Genomic DNA, 18,878 nt, shown 5'->3' on the forward strand with positions numbered 1-18,878 from the left:
TTCTGAATACCCAACCTTTTGTAATTTCTCCCTTCACCTGTTCAGATGCAGGTACAAACCATAAAATGAAAGTTATGTAATCAGTAGTTACATAGCTGATGTGAAAATTAGTAAAAAAGCACAAAATTTCAAACAATTGTAGACAGCATACCCGTGAAGTAATCATTTATTAAAGCTTGCTGAGGTAAGCAAAAAGCACACAAGGGATGTTTGCAAATGATGTAATTGTCATCTCATTAATATGCAAAATAAATAATTGTCCACATTTTAGATTGCACTTTTAAAAACTATACATGTTAGGACAACAAAAATATCACTTTAATTAAGTTAGTAGATGACTTCTGGTGTAAAAATTAACTCTATATGACATATTTACAGCTCAGAATATCAGCTGCAACTACATGGACAGCCAAGCATGCAACACTGACAAATTTGTCCACATTTCATGCAGCAGTATGTGATGCTGCGTGCAGTATGGAGTAGCAAATGTTTGACCACGAACAGCACTATTGTTTTGTATTTTAATTGCAATCGGTATTCTGCACCAGAAGTAAACCTAGAGAAGCCAAATGAGTAAATCTAAATGTCATGATCATCATCAAGAGTATCACGTAATCTGAAAGGAATTTTTTCACCCGTGTTAATGTAGCCAATCACTGATCATTACCCTAGCTGAAAATATTTCCAACTTTTTCAAAAGGTCTTGTAAAGATTCACATCGGTGAATGAAAAGTCTAGAAAGGTATTCATAATACCTGAAAGTCTGAATGGTACAGCTTCTATGAGGTCAAATCATTATTTCACGTGTGAAGAAAGTGAAAGATGATCTATTGACAGCTGCTATCTTTCTTTGAGATTTGAAAAACTCCAAGAGGTTGATTTACTGCCATAGTCTGTGATCTTAGGCTATCTTGAAAAGATCTTGATACCTCGCAACTCACAAATGACGTCATCCCGTGCCAACAGAATCATCCCTAGGGAGTCTGAAGAGGAATATCTCTATCACTAGGGAGGCCCAACTAATTAAATATTCAAAGTCATGATGGAAATTTCAGGCCATCCAGACCACTTGGTGTCAACAGAATATGCATTCAATGGACAATGAAGATAATTATTAATGTGAACAAAATACAATTTTTCATGTTAGATTTATTTCAAATGGTGCATTGGTCATCACCGCCATCAAAAAAGTCCTACGTGGTATTTAAATATAATGAATCATGAAGTTTGTCTTCTAATGATAAACCATGAATTTTTTTAAATTGCATGGAAATGTAGAAATTTTTGAAAAATATCAATGAAATGTACATGTATGTAGGATATATCCATAAATATGTCTTGAAAAAATGTTTGAAAATGTAGATTCAAAATATTCGTTCTTATCTTATGTAATCTTTATATTTTCTTTTCTCTTCTTTATTATTTTATCAACAGGGAACAAAGTATTTTGTCAGGGTCTCGGCGTTTAACATGAAGGGTTTTGGACCATTCCAGTTGTCAACACCTCCGTATGCGATACCTTCATGTGAGTATTTGTTTTATACCGTTAGATCCCGTTTTGAGGGTAGTAGGTTTGACCACTTGACAGCTTCGGGTTTTACTGATTTCATTGAGTTCTTAGTTTCAAGAAATGTCTAGTTAGATATCAACTTTTCTGATATTGGATTTTGAAGTCCTAGTTGTTTTTCCAATCTTTGTGTGAAATTCAAGTCATTAAGGTAGAATGCGCCATAGGGACAGATATTTAGACTTTCAAACTTTTGCCTACTTCTTTGTAGATCATGAAGTAAATTAAGTTTTCACTGCCTTAATTATGTGAATATCAAACATTTAAATTTAGAGGCGCATACTACCTTAATGAAGATATAAAATTGGACTGCCCTGATAAAGTGACTTTCAAATTCCAAACAACCCAAAGACAAAAAGAATAATGAAAAATGTATGACCCACCGTTGTGATTAAAACATGTAATTTTAAAACATACGCAGAGTGGCAATGTTAACCCGACATCTCCTTTTCCTATAGATAGGTCCACCTACTTTTACCGAAAATGATATGGACAAACCACAGCCTTGTAGTAATGGGGATTAGATAGAAGAAATAATGGGTGGGGGAAATTCATAGCGTAAAATCTTGAAAAGGTTCTTATTCGTGATTGCTTCAAGAAAAGACCCAGACAAACTGATTGTGAAAGTGTATCAGGATAGAGGAATTGTGCATAAGAAATCAACATCCCTGCATAGCCAGGAGCAAGGCGTCAATTCTAATAGTTGTAGACGGCTGGGTTAGATTCCCTAGCTGTGAAATGTACAGTGAGCCCTTGTAGATTTCGCAAGAAAGCGGTAGAGATTTGCGGAACTTGACAGGCAGGCAAATGTCAGGACAGGCAGAGGTGTTCAATTATACAAGCTATTGGTGTCTGTAAATGCAGCGTGTGAAGACTGAAGTGGCCTGCCTAATGGACTATCATTTGAATTTTATGACGAATCTTTTGAAAAAGTTGGCAAGTGACCAGATCTCAATGTAAACCATGATATCAATTGAAAATAGAAATTGAAGATAAAGGGAAACCTCTATACCCTTGAGAATAAATCCAGGGTTGTGTCAACTCTAAAACATTACACTATTTTGTAGTTTTCCATCCAGTTTTATTAAAAGTACCTGTGTGATAGAGCTCTACATATGCATCACAGTTTTGTAGTCAAGCAGGCTCTTGCTCAAATTCTAAATGTCAACTGCGTTTCAACAGAATTCCTCAAAGACCCGACAGGACAGGTCTTCACACCAACTGGCGTGTTAAAATGTCTCCAAGGAGTGTATTTGGGCACGACCATCTTGAGGAGACTAAATAAGTCGACGCTGTGTCAACATTTGGCATTTCACTGTGACCATAGGCTGGGTTGCCTGCGTAAATTCTTAATCAGATTTGTCAGCCAAAGAGGGTGTAGAATGTAATGTGAGTGAGTTGAAGACAAGGCAGAGCAGATGTTATCTTATTAAGAGACTGGTGTATTATTATTTCATGCAGGTTTTCATATTTGCTGTATATCCCTATGTACTCTGAAATTGTTTCAGCGTCTCTCACAGTGAGATCAATTTTAAAACAAATGTTTATCTTCCAATTTTGCTATGTAAATAGCAATGGAAGCGTATTAATTCTGAAATCTGTGAATTATTTCATTATGAATTTGGTATTTAGGTGATAAACCCGCTACAGGTAACCAGTCATGAAAAAATTTCTTCACACTCTTCCATATCCATTCTTAATGCAGCCGCCATTCTACAAAAAAATACTCAAAAAGATTTCTCAGTTTTTGCGAGCTCTGCATGCACGACCCACCAATGTTTTCCTCCATTACAAACAGTGTTATGATGAGGACTGTGAAGATAGAAAATGAAAGGCTGTGAACAGGGATGAATCGGGCACAAAACCTATAGAATTTGTCCAAATTTCCTTTGGTAGCAGGGAATTATGGGAGAATAACCACCAGAGTTTTGTACATCCTCTATTTAGTTGTATTTACAGGGAAATGGGCGATTGAAGGTTTCAAAGCTCAAATGACATATACATATGTATCTAACTATGAATGATAAAACACCAGCATATTTCATTCCATTTTGAAAACATAAATCACTTCCAGCTTATATGTCACATTAAAACTGAATAACAAATGTCTTGATTAATTACAAATTGTGACATGCTTGGTACATTAGGTTTCATTTAGTTTTAAAATGTTAAAGAGTGGTGTTCTATTAATGAGTTGTACTTTGAACCTCACTGTCTCTTCCATGGAGTTAACTGACGATTAAAAAGTTTGCAATCAAAACTTGCCGCCCTGGTAACTCAAGCGCTAAAAACTGTAATAACCTTTGCCTTGAATTATCAGCAGCAATGTGGTGAAGTCTTTGAACTGTTGTAGGACAGGTACATATTGATTGTACGCAGTTTCAAACCCACACAACGCTTCATCAAATGTGGCATTTCTCCTTTTTGCTGGCATCTCCATGGAATTACTGGTTTTGCCAGAGATTGATGGCAACTGATTCGCTTTTCCATCTTCCCTCCCCCCCTTTCCCACTGACAGCCTGGCGTGATGTAGACGGCAGCAAACCACGCTCCAGTGGTAGATTAACGATGATTGATGATCTTTTCATGCAATACCGTAACTCCAGGCCTGCCGATTCCATGGAAATAAAATGTAAGTCTAGCGTAAAATACATTGCAACATTTGAAATGCTATTGTAGTGTGGTAGAATGGTGATTAATTTGTGTTACCGGAGAGCTCAAGAGATCTATGGTACGCTGGTATTGTTGCTGACATATTTTGTGCCCTGATTGATAGCTTGTATATTCTGACAAGGATACACATTTACGTAAGCTCCGAATCCTCCAGCAGTTTGAAAGAAGAACGTGCCAGTGAATGAATTTATTTATTCCCCTTTCTCTGATTATCTCAACTTATTGAAATTCAGTGCCACACAATATAACAAAACAAATTTCCGCATAACTTGATGCCCGACAGTATCAATCCAAATTTTCTTCCCAGGATTCTAATTTATTTTTGATGCTGTCAAATTTTGCACGTAATCAAATTTATCCATTTTACATATATTTTGATGTTTTCAAAATGATACAATAAGGAGGACATGTATATACGGTACGCTTGCATGGACGGAAAGACAATTGCCAGATCATTTTCCGTTTTCCCCCATTTTTTATATAGACCCTGGAGTACCGGGAGAAAACTTTCTTATTATAACAAACCATGATTGAAAACAAACTTGATAAAATGGCAGTTTCTTGTACTACAGGGACACTGTTTTCCTGTTTCAAAAAAGATTGAAATTTTATGACTAGCAATATGCATGTTTTGTGTGACTCTTAATCACTACACAGACCATAGTAATGAATTGCTCCTTATTTATCCACAGAAGGGGTGAAAAGACATCATGGGGTGGGGGGGTTTGGTTCGCCAAAAAATCAGTGTCATTATTACGCTATTTCCAAAACAGTACACTATTAGTCATTGCATTGTACGTACACTGTGTAATGTAATTCAGTAATAATTTTAAAATTATCGATTATTTATCTGTTTTGGTTTTTTTTCAATGGATCACAGCAAACTCATCACCAAGATCATCTCCAAGTCAAGTCAGGAAAACCGTGAAGAAGAGCATCAAGACATTCTTCCAGTCGGCGCCGAAATTTCAGAAAAACTTGAAAAGGTAAGCTCTCCCTACTGTGTGTCATCTGCAGCAACAAGACTATCAAATAATGGGCCCATGCTAAACTGTAACACAATTTAGTATTATCTTAGGGGGTTTTGTCAGTGTTTATCCACCATTATAGGTACCCTCAGGCAAGCTAAGATTTTATCATAAGGAGAATGAGTCCCATGTTTTTCAGGTATGCCTCAATAGCAGTCAGATTCCTATACCATAGTTCAGCCTCAGGGCAATCTCTCTTCTTTCAGTTTCACTATAAAACAGATAAATACAGTTCTTGAACCTCATTGATTGACTTTTCTCATTTGTATTCCAAAGCTACAAGAAGAAATAAAAGGAAAAAAAATACATTTCATTGCTGGTAATATCAGATGAATAAATCATGTGACTAGTTTGGGCATTTCATTTAATTTCCTACAGAACAATTCTCCTGACCTCTTTAAAGAGATTTTTTTTTGAAAGGTCACTTTGATGGCAATCAGTGTCTGCAGACGCAATGCTATTAACAGATCAGTTGCTGAATGTAAAATCAGCTTCTGTTCAATTTGCCAGTGAGGCTGACAATCACTGTACCTCTCCTGGTCTTTAAAACCATTGTGACTCATGCTTTGAAATTCATTTGTTGAAAGACGGAATGATCAGATAGATAGGAACTGACATAAATGTACACCAACTTTATGCAAATACAGACCCACTCCATTTATCTTGCTTTCAACTTGTATAGTCATCTTTATGGGATTTCAGGTCATATGTTGACAACTTTTAGTGAGTTATATAGGCAACGCCAACACCTCTCACCCACAACATATAACTGTTCCAGCAACATTTTTGAGCAAATGATGTTTAATGATGTCACAATCAAAGGATGAATCAAATCCCTGTGAATCTTATCAGAAGCAATTCTGTGAAAGCTGTAATGTGATTGGCCATTCAGCACTCATTAATGTAAATACCATGGTAACAGCCAATCATTTTCAAGCATCCGTTTTTCATTGCTGTCCAATATTTATGTTTGGAATTCTTGTCTTGCAGGGGAGTGTATCTAGCATCTTTGCTGTTTAATGAAGATCGGATACTTGTAACCGCGGAGGACCAAGTCCCTATTGTTGAAGTGGATGAAAACTTCTCAAATAACATTCACCATGATTTTCACTGGCTCATGAAGGTACTTATCGCATATGGTTTTGGTCTTCCTTTCTGCATATTTGTTCCCTATGAATTTTTTGTAACCACTTCTTCAAGTATATATAGCATGGCAACTTTCTCACATTTACTTAACCTGTTCAGACCCCCTCCCCCTCCCTCACTGTGTAGAGGTCCAACTTTGCCATAGAAAACATTGGGACTGGACTAAACCATGGTTATGAAAGGGTTATGGTTGCTGTGATTATTTTTTGGTTTTTGTCCATCCAATTCTTCTTTTCACATAAACAATTCATACCCCATGCATTTGCTTCCAGTGTTTGTGTATGATAAAGTTCACCCATGTTTACTTTTTGACTCATATTTCTGATACACAACAGAATAATATCAAAATAATACAGCCAGAAAAAAGTACAGTTGAAGTTACCAAATACTTTACACAAATCGGAGAGAGGAAAATAAAAGATGAATTTATCAAGAAGAAGGAATGCTTTGTGGGGAAAACTGAATACCTTTTCAAAAATTATTTTTTTTCAAAAAATTCTTTTTTCACAATGCCCTATTATGGATTCTTGTAGCAAAGTAATATCGTACTGCATGCGTTTAGTGATTGAAAAACATGCCCTGCAGCAAATGTTGGAGACACCACTGCATGTAGATTCAGAACACCCTTTATACATAAAACATGTCTGCCGCATCATATTTCAAGTTGTTTTTAACCATACCCACAATCATTTGCTGAGTAGGAAAGGGTAATTATCCTTGGCACAGTCTTGCCTCTTGATGCAAGATTTCAAAAAATTCTGAATACTCCTGTTCTACTTCAGTCTTGTTTTTGTAAAGTTTCAGTCGGAAAGATACAGCTCAAGTAATTACCTTTGAAATTGGATTCTGCATCAGACGGAATTAGGTTGTCCGAGCTGGCCGCAAGTGTATTTTATTTTTCAGTCTAAACACCAAGGACAAGTACTCTGAAGGGTTAATTGCAGTCAAACTTGGACGATCTTTTATTTAATTTCCCTTGTTTACTCCGATCTTGAAAGCCATTGCCAAGGAGTTGACACATAACTGTCACACTCCATTTTGCTCTGTTGTTTGTTTTGTGGTCTCAATTCTCAAAATAAACAGATTACTGCCGCATGGCCTAAGGGTAATGACTCTGAGATGTTGATTCTTGGAAAAAACCCAATTTGCAAAGACCTGAATGCTTCTGTTGAATTATTGAACCATGGTGCCGTTGTTTCTCAAATAAAGTGTCGTTGGCAAAAGAGACTGGATGGTGTGGGATTGCAGTGTTTGTCGTCTTTTCTGGATTTCCAGTCAGACTTTTGAACGTGTTCCGTCATATCCTCAATTTTTGCCACAGTGAAACCTGTCAAAAACTAAAATGTCAGTGGAACTTGGAAGCATGTTTGGTTTAGAGAAGTGTCCAGTTTACTGAGGTTATCTTACATATTTTATAGACAGAGAAAAAGATAAAACTGTCTCAGTGTAGATGCTTTTGGGTTTCCAGTTTAGACAGTTTCATGTGAAGGTGTTTCATCGTGTAAAATAGGGGAGCATTCCAGTATACATTTAAACCCGTCAATTAAGAACACCCTCAGAAATAGCACAAGTTCTGTACTACAGAGGTGTCCCAAATAGGCAGATAACATTCTGTGCTATGTGTAACTTTCAACACAACACATCCTAGAAAAGTGTCCTGATTACAGGGGTGTTTGAAAGGACATGTTTCACTCTACTCTCTGTCTTTTCTAAGATATCATCCTTTTATGAAAATCATGTGTTTGAAACATTCACATTGTCTAACCTTGCATTCACCTATGAAATCGTACAAAAGGTGACCTTAAAAAGTGCATGAAATCTGACAGAGCCGGCATTAATTCACGCCCTGCAGGTCGCATCAACCTGGGAAGATGTGGACGTCCTCAGGTCGGAAATGGAACGGAGCGTGTCATCATCCACCGTGGCATTCCGAAGTAAATTATTGCAGGCTGCTGCCCAATTACAGAACGCTCTGGGAATTCAAGACTTGGGTCAGTTATACTTCCAGCCAGCCAAGGACATGAACGGAAGCCTTGTGATCACAACGGTAAATTACATCAAGGTACGGAGCGAGACTTTATTGTGTATGGCTCAGTCACTTTTCAACATTATTTCACTCATGAAATCAGATTGACAGCTACATAGCTTCTGTTTTGATTTCATTCCGAAAAGTAAACCTAATAGCATTTTGAAAAAAGATACAAGATTTCAAAGATGCATAATTACACTCTGTTTTTGATTTCTGTTAGGGTAGTTACTCTTTTGAATGGTGCCGACTTGTGTACACGAAATTTTGAAATGTTCTTCTTATTTGTAATAAAAGTGTTTGTAGAGTATGTAAACTTTAATTCGTTTTCTGGGTTTATCTGACTATCAGTTCAGAGGTAATAAAATATCAGTGGGCGTATGTAATAAAGTAGGCAATATTTAGTCAAAAAAGGAAGCTATACAACAGCTGTTGAAGAGTACAGTGTATCTGTGAAAGCCCCATACAAATGAAAATGCAACCAATGGGAGACGATATTGATCATGTCTTATGCCACCATTGTATCAAGCTGAGTGTGATTTTATGATGTGCTAGCACTTTGATGAAAATTACTTTGAAAACAGTCAAGCTGTAAAAGTGACCACAACACTTAGAAAGCTCCCTGGACCCCTGGGGAGTTATATTGGTATTGGAAGACATTGATCCTAACTTGTTCTGAAAGAACTCTGTAACTTGCCACCAGTCTCAGAATTTTCAGTCAAACACTCAATCGATCACAGATAGTGAGGAGCAGCTGTAATCATTTCAATATCACAGACAGTATTTTTCAATCCCCATACTTATCACACACCTGTCTGATACATGTAGCTGAGAAGTTCCATAAAAAGCCAAGTTTCCTAGATCCTGACATTAACTGTACAAATTCTCGTCACAGGACCCCAGGATCCCCATTTCACTCAAGTGGAGCCCTCTTGCCAGGATACAGAAAAAGTGGACGGGAACGCCAGACTCAGATGAACCATCTGCGCCAGATCTACTGATGGGATCCATTCCAGTAAGTTGATAGCCATCAACCCCTTCCACCCCTGCTTCTGAATGTTGAGGTCCAACTTTGCCTCAGAGTACAACTAGAAAGTGCGAGGATCAAACCACACCTTCTTGCCCAGGGTTGTGATTTTCAAAGCTAAAATAATACAAAGATTAGTAATACATGTAGTCGTATGGTTGTGCAAAATTTTTCCTTCTGTATAGGACCTATTCATAATGGTTTCAGAGTCCCATTAATTACATGCAAAAAATATGTTTATCCAAAAATTTGGACAATTTTTGAAATTACTTTTTACAGGAAAGGTGCAATTGGTACTGTCAATGTTCTGTTTGTCACAGTAGATGTTCTGATTGAAACTCTAGAAATCGCATCTCAAAGCTGCAGTAGTAAAGAGATAGGTACAAAGACACAATTTGTACAACAAAATGTAGCATGCTTGTAGCACGCTATGCACTTTTCTCCTTGTGTTGGTCCATCCATTCCTATTGAAACTCTAAACAAATGGGGATGTATCACAGTCTGGTGGTGACAGATGTTAAACTGTGCACCCCTGATTCCCTGTAGACTGGGCCACATTCGCCATTGATACCCATGGGTTTGGGTGAAACCATTGTGATGAAAGGGTTAAACCCTTTCTCCACCTCAGTGTGCACCCCAAGAAACCAGGAAGGTAATATCCTATCGCTAAAAAATCCTAAGCAAACCCAGAATAGGTTGACTCAAGCAAAATGTTCGCTATTAATAATTATTCTAGGATGTTTTGTCACCTTCACCAAGGACAAATACTCAATCAGGATCTTTGAAACTGTTTCATAACAATTCTGACTTTTATACATTTTTGATTTCTTGTATCAATGAATGCCGTCACTATTTGTCAGCAAAACATTGTTTTCAAAACATAAAGGTACAGAAAAAAACAGTAGGATAATTATCTGGAAAAGTAACAAACCATATTCACAGAACTGGTGAAATGGTTACAGACTACTCTGAGCAAGCCATATGTACATGTATGTGCCCACTGGTTGGAAAACGAAGAAAATCTAATTTTTAAAATCAGGTTTTTTACGGTTCCAATTGAATTAACTCAGTTGTTACAGTCATGCCGGGCATATAAATTTTCAATTTTTCTCCTGAGTGGACCAATCAAACCCTCAATAAAAGTGGATTTTATTTTCCGTGATAAAACAAGTATGATAAGCAATAAATGTCTACATGGTCAGTAAAAAATATACGCTGAAACCCAAGTCAGAGAAATTTTCACATTCCTGTCATTTCTACGTCTATGGTCATAAAGTCTGTGTAATTCGCCTGTGTAATTCTCAATGTAAATGTTCTTCGGCAAACACAGATTTGACATTGATTTGAGGAAAAAAAGACGCTGGATTTCAGCTAGAAAATAACGCTGTTACTTAAAACCTAATTTTCAAAATTTGATTATCAGTAGCGCTGAAGTAAAGATGAGGACAAGCATGGCAATATCTGTATAGGTCACACTTAAACTGCCCCAGGGGACTCTCCAGAATTCCAACAACCGAACACGGATTAGAATTCTTAAGCGTCTCTCATCATCTTCTTTCAGAGCCGTTGAATCTTCATTTGCCAGGATGATTGTCATCTGTCGATTATTTTCCATGAAAGGTTCACAAGGAACAGCCGGGATTTTCATGCATCTTTTATTTCTATTGCTCGGTGAAAAAGTCAGGGTCACCAAGGGGTCAAGACGAACTTGTTCATCATTCAATTTTATTTTTCCACGGTGCATCTCGAGAGCCCAGCTCAATTATGTAGGCTTTAGTAACTCTCTCTAAAAACTGCCCTAATTCTGGGAGAAAATTGCTTCCATCCTGTTCCTGGCTGGGTTTCGGTGTAATGGCATATCAGCAGCTGCCCACAGTGAATGCTAAACTAGTTTGTTGGAATTTGTACGGGTCTGATCAAAATGAAATGGCTTCCTTCTGATGTAAGTTTTCCTTCTGGGCAAAAAATCACAGAGTTAGTGATTGCATAGGACTCTGAATCGTTCTGTGGCCCTGGAGTCACGGCGCTTTCTGTCTGCAATGAGATTAATTTTCTCTCTGTGGATGTCAGGGTGTAGAGCTATGATCTAGTGGTGACTGTAGGATAGAATTTTTATTGAAATGAAAATGAAACAAATAAGCAAACTTTATCAAAATTTCCTGTGTTTGGAAAGTAATTCCCTTTGATATTCTGCCCAATACAGTCAGAAAAGTGTTTTATATCAATTGTGTCCTGACAATTCAGTAGCGCTTTGGTGAACACTAAATTCTGTGTTCATATATCATTAGATATCATAAATACAGAATAAACATATATGCACATGCCATCAAAGTATGATAGCTATGTCTGAGACCATACACAGTTTATTGAGTTTTATTCTGTGATACGAAATCATCGGTGGCATGTCAGAACAAATTTCATACTTTTATCAAAGGTTTGGATGAGATATTTATAAGATTATAATTTCAATAAATGTATGATATTTTGACATTAGAACGTGTGAGTACTCAACCTGATTTAATCAGCGAAAATGATTTCAATGTGAAAGTATAAAGAGATTGTAAAAATCTGTGGTCATTCATAATTCCAGATTTCCAAAATGTATCATGCAATTCTTTATTCTAAAGATATGTATCTCTCACAATGATCACAACATTGATGTATAAAAACTTGAGGTGTTTTGATTTGTTAAAGATAATCTGTAATTTCATTGATTTCATGTTTGCATTGATCTTCCCAGGAGAAAATCCTCTACCACCAGGCCAGCACAATTCCCCTGGCGAGGGGCCTGTATGTAGGATATTTAAAACTCCGGAGTTCCGTCGACATCATCCGGGTGATGGTGCCGGAGAAAACTCCCAATGTACTGCCACATGTAAAAGTCCGGGATAACCCGAACGTTTCCAGGGAAGAGTGGGAACTGTTACAACAGTTAGATTCAAATGAGGTAAGATCAATTATTATGTGTAGAGTTTTCATTAAGTTCTTCTCCGGAAAAAATGAATGCATGGTATTCAACAGACTCACATGATGACGGATGGAAAAATACATGTATTTCTGTGAACGTTTGTGCATGTGGCTTGGTTTGTACCATGGTTCATTTAAATCCTAGGATTAGTCCATTGTATGTACTGCTAATAAAAAAATATCAAAAAAGAATGGCATGTAGTTTAGAGCACAATATGTTCAAATCTACCCTTTCACCAGCATGATTTGGTCCAAACCCCTTGTTATCAATAGTGAGTGTGGACCTGTTTATTAAGAATTAGGGGTGAACATGTCAGAGCAAAAACCTAATGACATTTCCTCCCCAATCATTCATTGCTGTTGAGCAGATGATTTATCATATTTATTATGTTTTGATGAAGTACTCATCAAAGAAGTCAATCGACATTCAAAAGTGATCAATTCAAGTGAATGATAGGGATAAAGTTTGATATGATTTTGTTCATATGAATATGATAAATCTCAACTAAGTTTTTGAGTATTTTCTATGTCTAAAGACAACTGACTTCAGTAAAGAGAGTTAGATATTAGTCAGTCATCTGATAAGGCAGCAGTCAATTTCCCAAAACTGAATGCAAAATACAAAGTAATAGACCGTCTTGTGGCAATTTACTCGTCACTTACGCTTGAATGATGATCTTAGATAACTATCAGTGATTCATCTTCCAAGACACAAGTTTGATGAGGTCTGTGTAGGCATGGAGGCAATGTTGTCTATCCAGTGAAATGGTTTACATAGTGTGACAGTAACAATCGACTTGACAGCAATTACTGCTTGGAGAAACAGGGATTTGCTAGTGTTAAGTGTGAGTGAGATTGTGTATGATGTGTATGTGTGTGTGTATGTATCGGTATGTGTGTAGTGTGTGTGTTCATGAAGTGTGTTATTGTAAGTACATACTTACGTATGTATGTACCGGTATGTATGTATGTATGTATGTATGTATGTATGTACGTATATGTGTATATATGTATGTACGTATGTACATATGCATGTATGTATGTATGTATGTATGTGTATATGTGTGAACGTATGTACTGTATGTATGTACCTATATACCTATGTGTCTTTGTTGCTATGTATATGTACAAATGCATGTACATATGTGTTGGCATTTGTGTACTAAGCTGTATGTCGCCATGCACACATGCATATGTCGTCTTTGTCTTCAATGAGACTGACTCATGACTTCCAATCCATCTACCAACAGGTGAAGGACCCACCGTCAAGTGCACAGCTGAAATTTCAGAACCAACTGGTAACAGCAACCAAGAGACTCCTCAACAGACTTGGTGTTGTTGAAGAACAGGCCCTGAATCACAGGATATGTGACCTGGAGGTCATCGACATGAACGAAGAGGTCAGTGAACGTGCTATCTGTCCCATAGCGCTGATCGCGATCGTAGCTTTTTCACTTAATACAGCATTGAGCATGTAACATTTGCTACTGCTGATAGAAATTCAGACAAATTTTATCTTTTTACACCGGTGTCTCACTGCTGCAGTTTTGTTGCCAGCTCTATAGTTTCAGTCATAGCTTTGGTGGTAAAATAATACAATCTGTAAGCGTGATTTTGCAAAATATGTCCATAGCTTTTAGACAAATATAATGAATAATGAAACTGTCAGTTAATGAGAAATCCGCCCTCTGTAACTGCAAAGCCTCAATCCATACTTTGTCAGATTTGTTCAGTTCAGTTCAATGTACAGTTTCAATGAATTTTGAAACATTACTGAATCCAATCAATATACAGACTTCCACATGAAAAGGTTGATTGAAGGTTTGTTTGTCATTTTTTTTCCTCGCTTACAGCAAATCACGAGTTGGAGTAACTGAATTCAGACATAATGGCTTATGTTACTTTTATCCATAATCAAAACAAGCCAAAGATAGCTGATCTAATTATCCTAAGTGCTGAGTCTCAATCACGAAGGGCACGTAGTGAGGAGTTCTCTCTCCAATGGAAAGTCACCCACTCTGCGTGGTAGATGGGCACTGATAGCTTTGATATAATTTCCTTCACTTTTAAAGAGGCACCTGATGTCACTCCATCCTGTTCATGTAGTTTGGAATGTGCCATTACTTCTTCGGGAGGGAGGGTGGTCTGAATTTTGAAACATCTACTGAGTACAGATAGCTAGAATGTAAATTTTCACCCTGGGTGCTTTCGCTAATGAAATTACCCTCCAAATAAAGGAAAATAGAAAACGTGGTTGAAAATAGTTCCATGGTCAAAAATTTATCCAATCTTTGAAGCTGAAAAAATCTGCACATCCTCTTTTTTACTGCACCTCCCACGATCTAATGGTGCACCCCTCATGCAGTAGATCTTTGCTCTATATTAATTATACAGATATGACTGAGTCCAAAAGAAACCAACAATTGATTGTAACATATGATTAATTCACTGATAGTCCAGTCAAAATAGGGTTAGACCCACCACAAATTGCAACAGAATTTTTTTCTTCAGAATGCATTTCAGAGAGGTACCCAGAACAACATATTAAAAGTTTACTCGAATCCACCTTGGGGAAATATGACTAATTTACATAAATCAAATATGGCGGCCAACCATCCGACAAAATAACATAATTGGCCATATATCACATGTTAAACAAGCTATTCCAGTGATTTCAAAGTCTGACACTAGTTATTTGGCCCAGGGAATCATTTTGGAGGTATAATGTTTCATATAGGCTCTTCATTAATTTGCATAATTCCAATATGGCGGCCAACATTCCTACAAAAGACATTTCCGGTCATATACCACGTATTAAACAAGTTATTTCAGTGATTTTAAACTTTTAATATTTTTCTTGGGTATGAAGAAACACTTTAAGTGGTTCAACTTTTACAAAGAACCTTTGATAATTTGCATAAATTAAATATGGCTGCCATATTAATGCCCCATAGCTTAATAGCTTATAATATAAATAAGGGTTTGGTATAGTATTTAGCACTAGGAAACTATCAAGAAGAAACTGTTAAGTCCTTCGACATTCATTTTTAGCTCATATGTGGTATTGATATAAATACCAAAAAGAGCTTATATGGTGAGTCAATGGCATCTGTATGTCTGTATGTATGTAGGTATGTATGTGCGGATGTATGTCCGTCACACGCAAAGGCTCCCATACCGCCAAAGCTACCATCTCAGTATTTGGTGTACAGGTAGATGCAGGGGTTGAGTTGTGACGTTGTTTCAGTGTCAAAAATATGCAACGAGGTAAGAAAAGGGGGAAATCCTGCAAATGTGCAGGAGTGGTGGCAATAACTGAAACAGCGCACACATCTGAGTAAGAGGTTTTTGACCTTCAACCTATTTGTATGCAGGGTACCTATTATGTGCGGGAGTGGTGGCATTAACTGAAACAGCTTATTAGTCATTTCCCGTGATTGTTAATGAACTGTGACATATTAACAGACCTGCTCAAACCAGGCCTGTGCTCAAACCATGGATGTCTATTTTTGTACATCCATGGTTGAAAGATTCTCTTCTATGCATGTTGCTAAAGTTGACCTCCAGTACCTAAAGTTTCAGACGTTATTTTCTTTTGTCATTCTTGTTTTTTCTGGTTTAAATATTCCTTGTTGTTTTTCTGGTTGTGCAGAAATCATTGTCAATACATCAACGTAGAGTTTTCCTGCACTGAACAGATAGAAACAACACTTATTGTTGATCTTTGGTATGTACCAATTCTGATCAAAATTGAGCGACACTGTATAATTGCAGTATTTTTAAAATTTTAATTTTTCTGTTAATTTGTTAATTTGTGTTATTTTGTCGGATGGCTGGCAGCCATATTTGATTTATGCAAATTAGACATATTTCCCCAAGGTGGATTCAAGTAAACTTTTAATATGTTGTTCAGGGTACCTCTCTGAAATGCATTCGACTGTTAATGATTGTTAGTCTTCTGAATAATATATTCTCTTTCTGAATATAACATTGGATTCATCTGTGTAAGGCATTTTCGTAATTTGTATGGGTGTTTAACACTGTACAGTATCTAAACATGTAATCTGTAATGTTTACTGGTAAAACAAAGACGTGTTCAAAATCTTTTGTTTTTAATTTAGACTGAACCCCCTTCTTATGGATGGGTGCATCTTTATAAGATCCCCTAGATGACAGGCAAGAAGTCATCACACATAACAGCAAAATACAATAACACAACAAAGCTAAATACAGAAAAAATGATATGACCAAAATAAAAAATGCCATAATACACACAATTGAAACTTAGCACTATTGCAAACAATGTCAGATTCATAAAAACTTTATGGAAACACAGACTCATAAAAATCTGAAAACTGCATGCTTTAGCAAAGGCTTACAATTAATCCAAAAACAGAATCCAACTATTACACAATACAAACAAATACATCTTGAGTCATTTTTCCAAGTGTCATTTTTCAGATGTACATGTTTGTATCGTGTAACAGTTGGATTCTGTGGGGCTGATGAGTTGTTTGAATTAATTTTAAGCCTTTCCTAAGCATGCAATTTCCAATTTTTCGTGAGTTTACGTGTTGATCAAGTTTTTAAGAGTCTGAAATTTTTTGCATCAGAATTTTATTGCAAAACAAAATAGTTGTTTTGTTATATAGCATTTAAAAAACAATGTGAAAATTTTAGAAAATTTGACCCAGCCAGACTAGAGTTATATTCTTAGCAAATCTTGAAATTCGGATAAAAGGAAGCAGAAAATCGGGTGATTTGCATAATTTGCATAAATTACCCCTTCTATATCATGCAACTTACGACTGCTTGCCAAGCTAAAAGGTAATCCTAACCAATTTTTAATCTTGGGTTAACAAATTAATCAAATTGGATGAATATTTGCAAAAAAAGTGAGCAAAATACGCTGCATTGGGTGCAATGCCCTCTTAACAGTTTTTTCTTGATATTCCGGTTGCTAAAAACTCTACAGAACCTTATTTATATAAGAAGCTATTTGGTCATTAATTTGGCAGCCATATTTAATTTCTGAAACTTATCAAAGTGTCTTTTAAAAACATTGAACCGCAAAAGGTGTTTCTTCATGCTCAAGAAATATATTTAAACTTCAAAATGGCTGAAATAGATTTTTCAATACATGATATATGACAGAAAATGTCTTTTGTAGGTATATTGGCCACTCTATTGGATTTGTGCAAATTAACGAAGTGCCAAGGCAAATCATTGCACCTCAAAAATCATTTGTCCATGCCTAAAAATATACTTTTAACTTTGAAATCACAGAAATAGCTTGTTTAAACCTTTGACTGCTTTAATTATTTACACAAAAATTTTAATGCAATATTTTACCATTTCTGTGAACTTTTCTGAACGATTTTTCATAAATTTTGACCAAATGGACATCATTTTCCGGCAGCTACAGTTTTTTATCAAAATTTTGGCAAAAAGCAGAAAAATTGACTGTAATACATTTTATAAAGTTGACAATAATAGACTTTGGCGCCCAAAGGGTTAATACGTGGTATATGACAGAAAATGTCTTTTGTACTTGTATGTATGTTGGCATCCCTATTGGATTTATGCAAATTAATGAAATACCTAAGTATGCAAATCATTGCATCTCGAAAATTGTTTTTCCATGCCAAAGAAATATACTTTTAATTTGAAATCACAGAAATGGCTTGTTTAACCCTTTGACTGCCGTAATTTTTCACACCAAAATTTTAATGCAATATTTTACCAATTTCTGCGAACTTTTCTGTACGTTTTTTCATAATTTTTGACCGAATGGATATCATTTTTCATTAGCTACATTTTTTATCAAAATATTGGCAAAAAGCAGAAAAAATGACTGTGGTACATTTTATAAAGATGACAAAAATGGACCGTGGTGCCCAAACGGTTAATACGTGGTATATGACAGAAAATGTCTTTTGTAGGTATGTTGGCCACCATATTGGATTTATGCAAATTAACAAATTACCTATGCAAATCATTGCATCTCGAAAAACATTTGTCCATGCCTAAGAAATGTACTTTTAACTTTAAAATTACTGAAAGAGCTTGTTTAATATGTCGTATATGACCGAAAATGTCTTTTGTAGGAATGTTGGCCGCCATATTGGAATTATGCAAATTAATGAAATGCCTATATGAAACATTATACCTCCAAAATGATTCTCTGAGCCAAATAGCTAGTGTCAGACTTCGAAATCACTGAAATAGCTTGTTTAATATGTGATATATGGTCAATTATGCTATTTTGTCGGATGGCTGGCAGCCATATTTGATTTATGCAAATTAGACATATTTCCCCAAGGTGGATTCGAGTAAACTTTTAATATGTTGTTCAGGGTACCTCTCTGAAATGCATTCTGAAGAAAAAAATTCTGTTGCAATTTGTGGTGGGTTAGGTGCCAAAATCTCGTAGATTGACTGGAC

General features: G+C 36.2%; 1 protein-coding gene across 6 annotated transcripts in view; it reads left to right on the plus strand.

The window, feature by feature from the left end:
• Positions 1-18,878, plus strand: part of LOC139151103 (ankyrin repeat and fibronectin type-III domain-containing protein 1-like) — a 232,986-nt gene that overhangs the window by 201,078 nt on the left and 13,030 nt on the right. For all 6 annotated transcript variants that reach the window (XM_070723648.1, XM_070723646.1, XM_070723647.1 and 3 more), the window contains 8 exons: positions 1,435-1,525; positions 4,086-4,199; positions 5,121-5,226; positions 6,259-6,391; positions 8,267-8,476; positions 9,336-9,455; positions 12,208-12,414; positions 13,685-13,834. In XM_070723648.1, coding sequence (XP_070579749.1) covers positions 1,435-1,525; positions 4,086-4,199; positions 5,121-5,226; positions 6,259-6,391; positions 8,267-8,476; positions 9,336-9,455; positions 12,208-12,414; positions 13,685-13,834 — 1,131 coding nt within the window. The remainder of the gene's footprint in view (positions 1-1,434; positions 1,526-4,085; positions 4,200-5,120; positions 5,227-6,258; positions 6,392-8,266; positions 8,477-9,335; positions 9,456-12,207; positions 12,415-13,684; positions 13,835-18,878) is intronic.

The sequence above is a fragment of the Ptychodera flava genome, chromosome 15 (genome assembly GCF_041260155.1).
Source record: "Ptychodera flava strain L36383 chromosome 15, AS_Pfla_20210202, whole genome shotgun sequence".
Classification (NCBI taxonomy): Eukaryota; Metazoa; Hemichordata; class Enteropneusta; family Ptychoderidae; genus Ptychodera; species Ptychodera flava.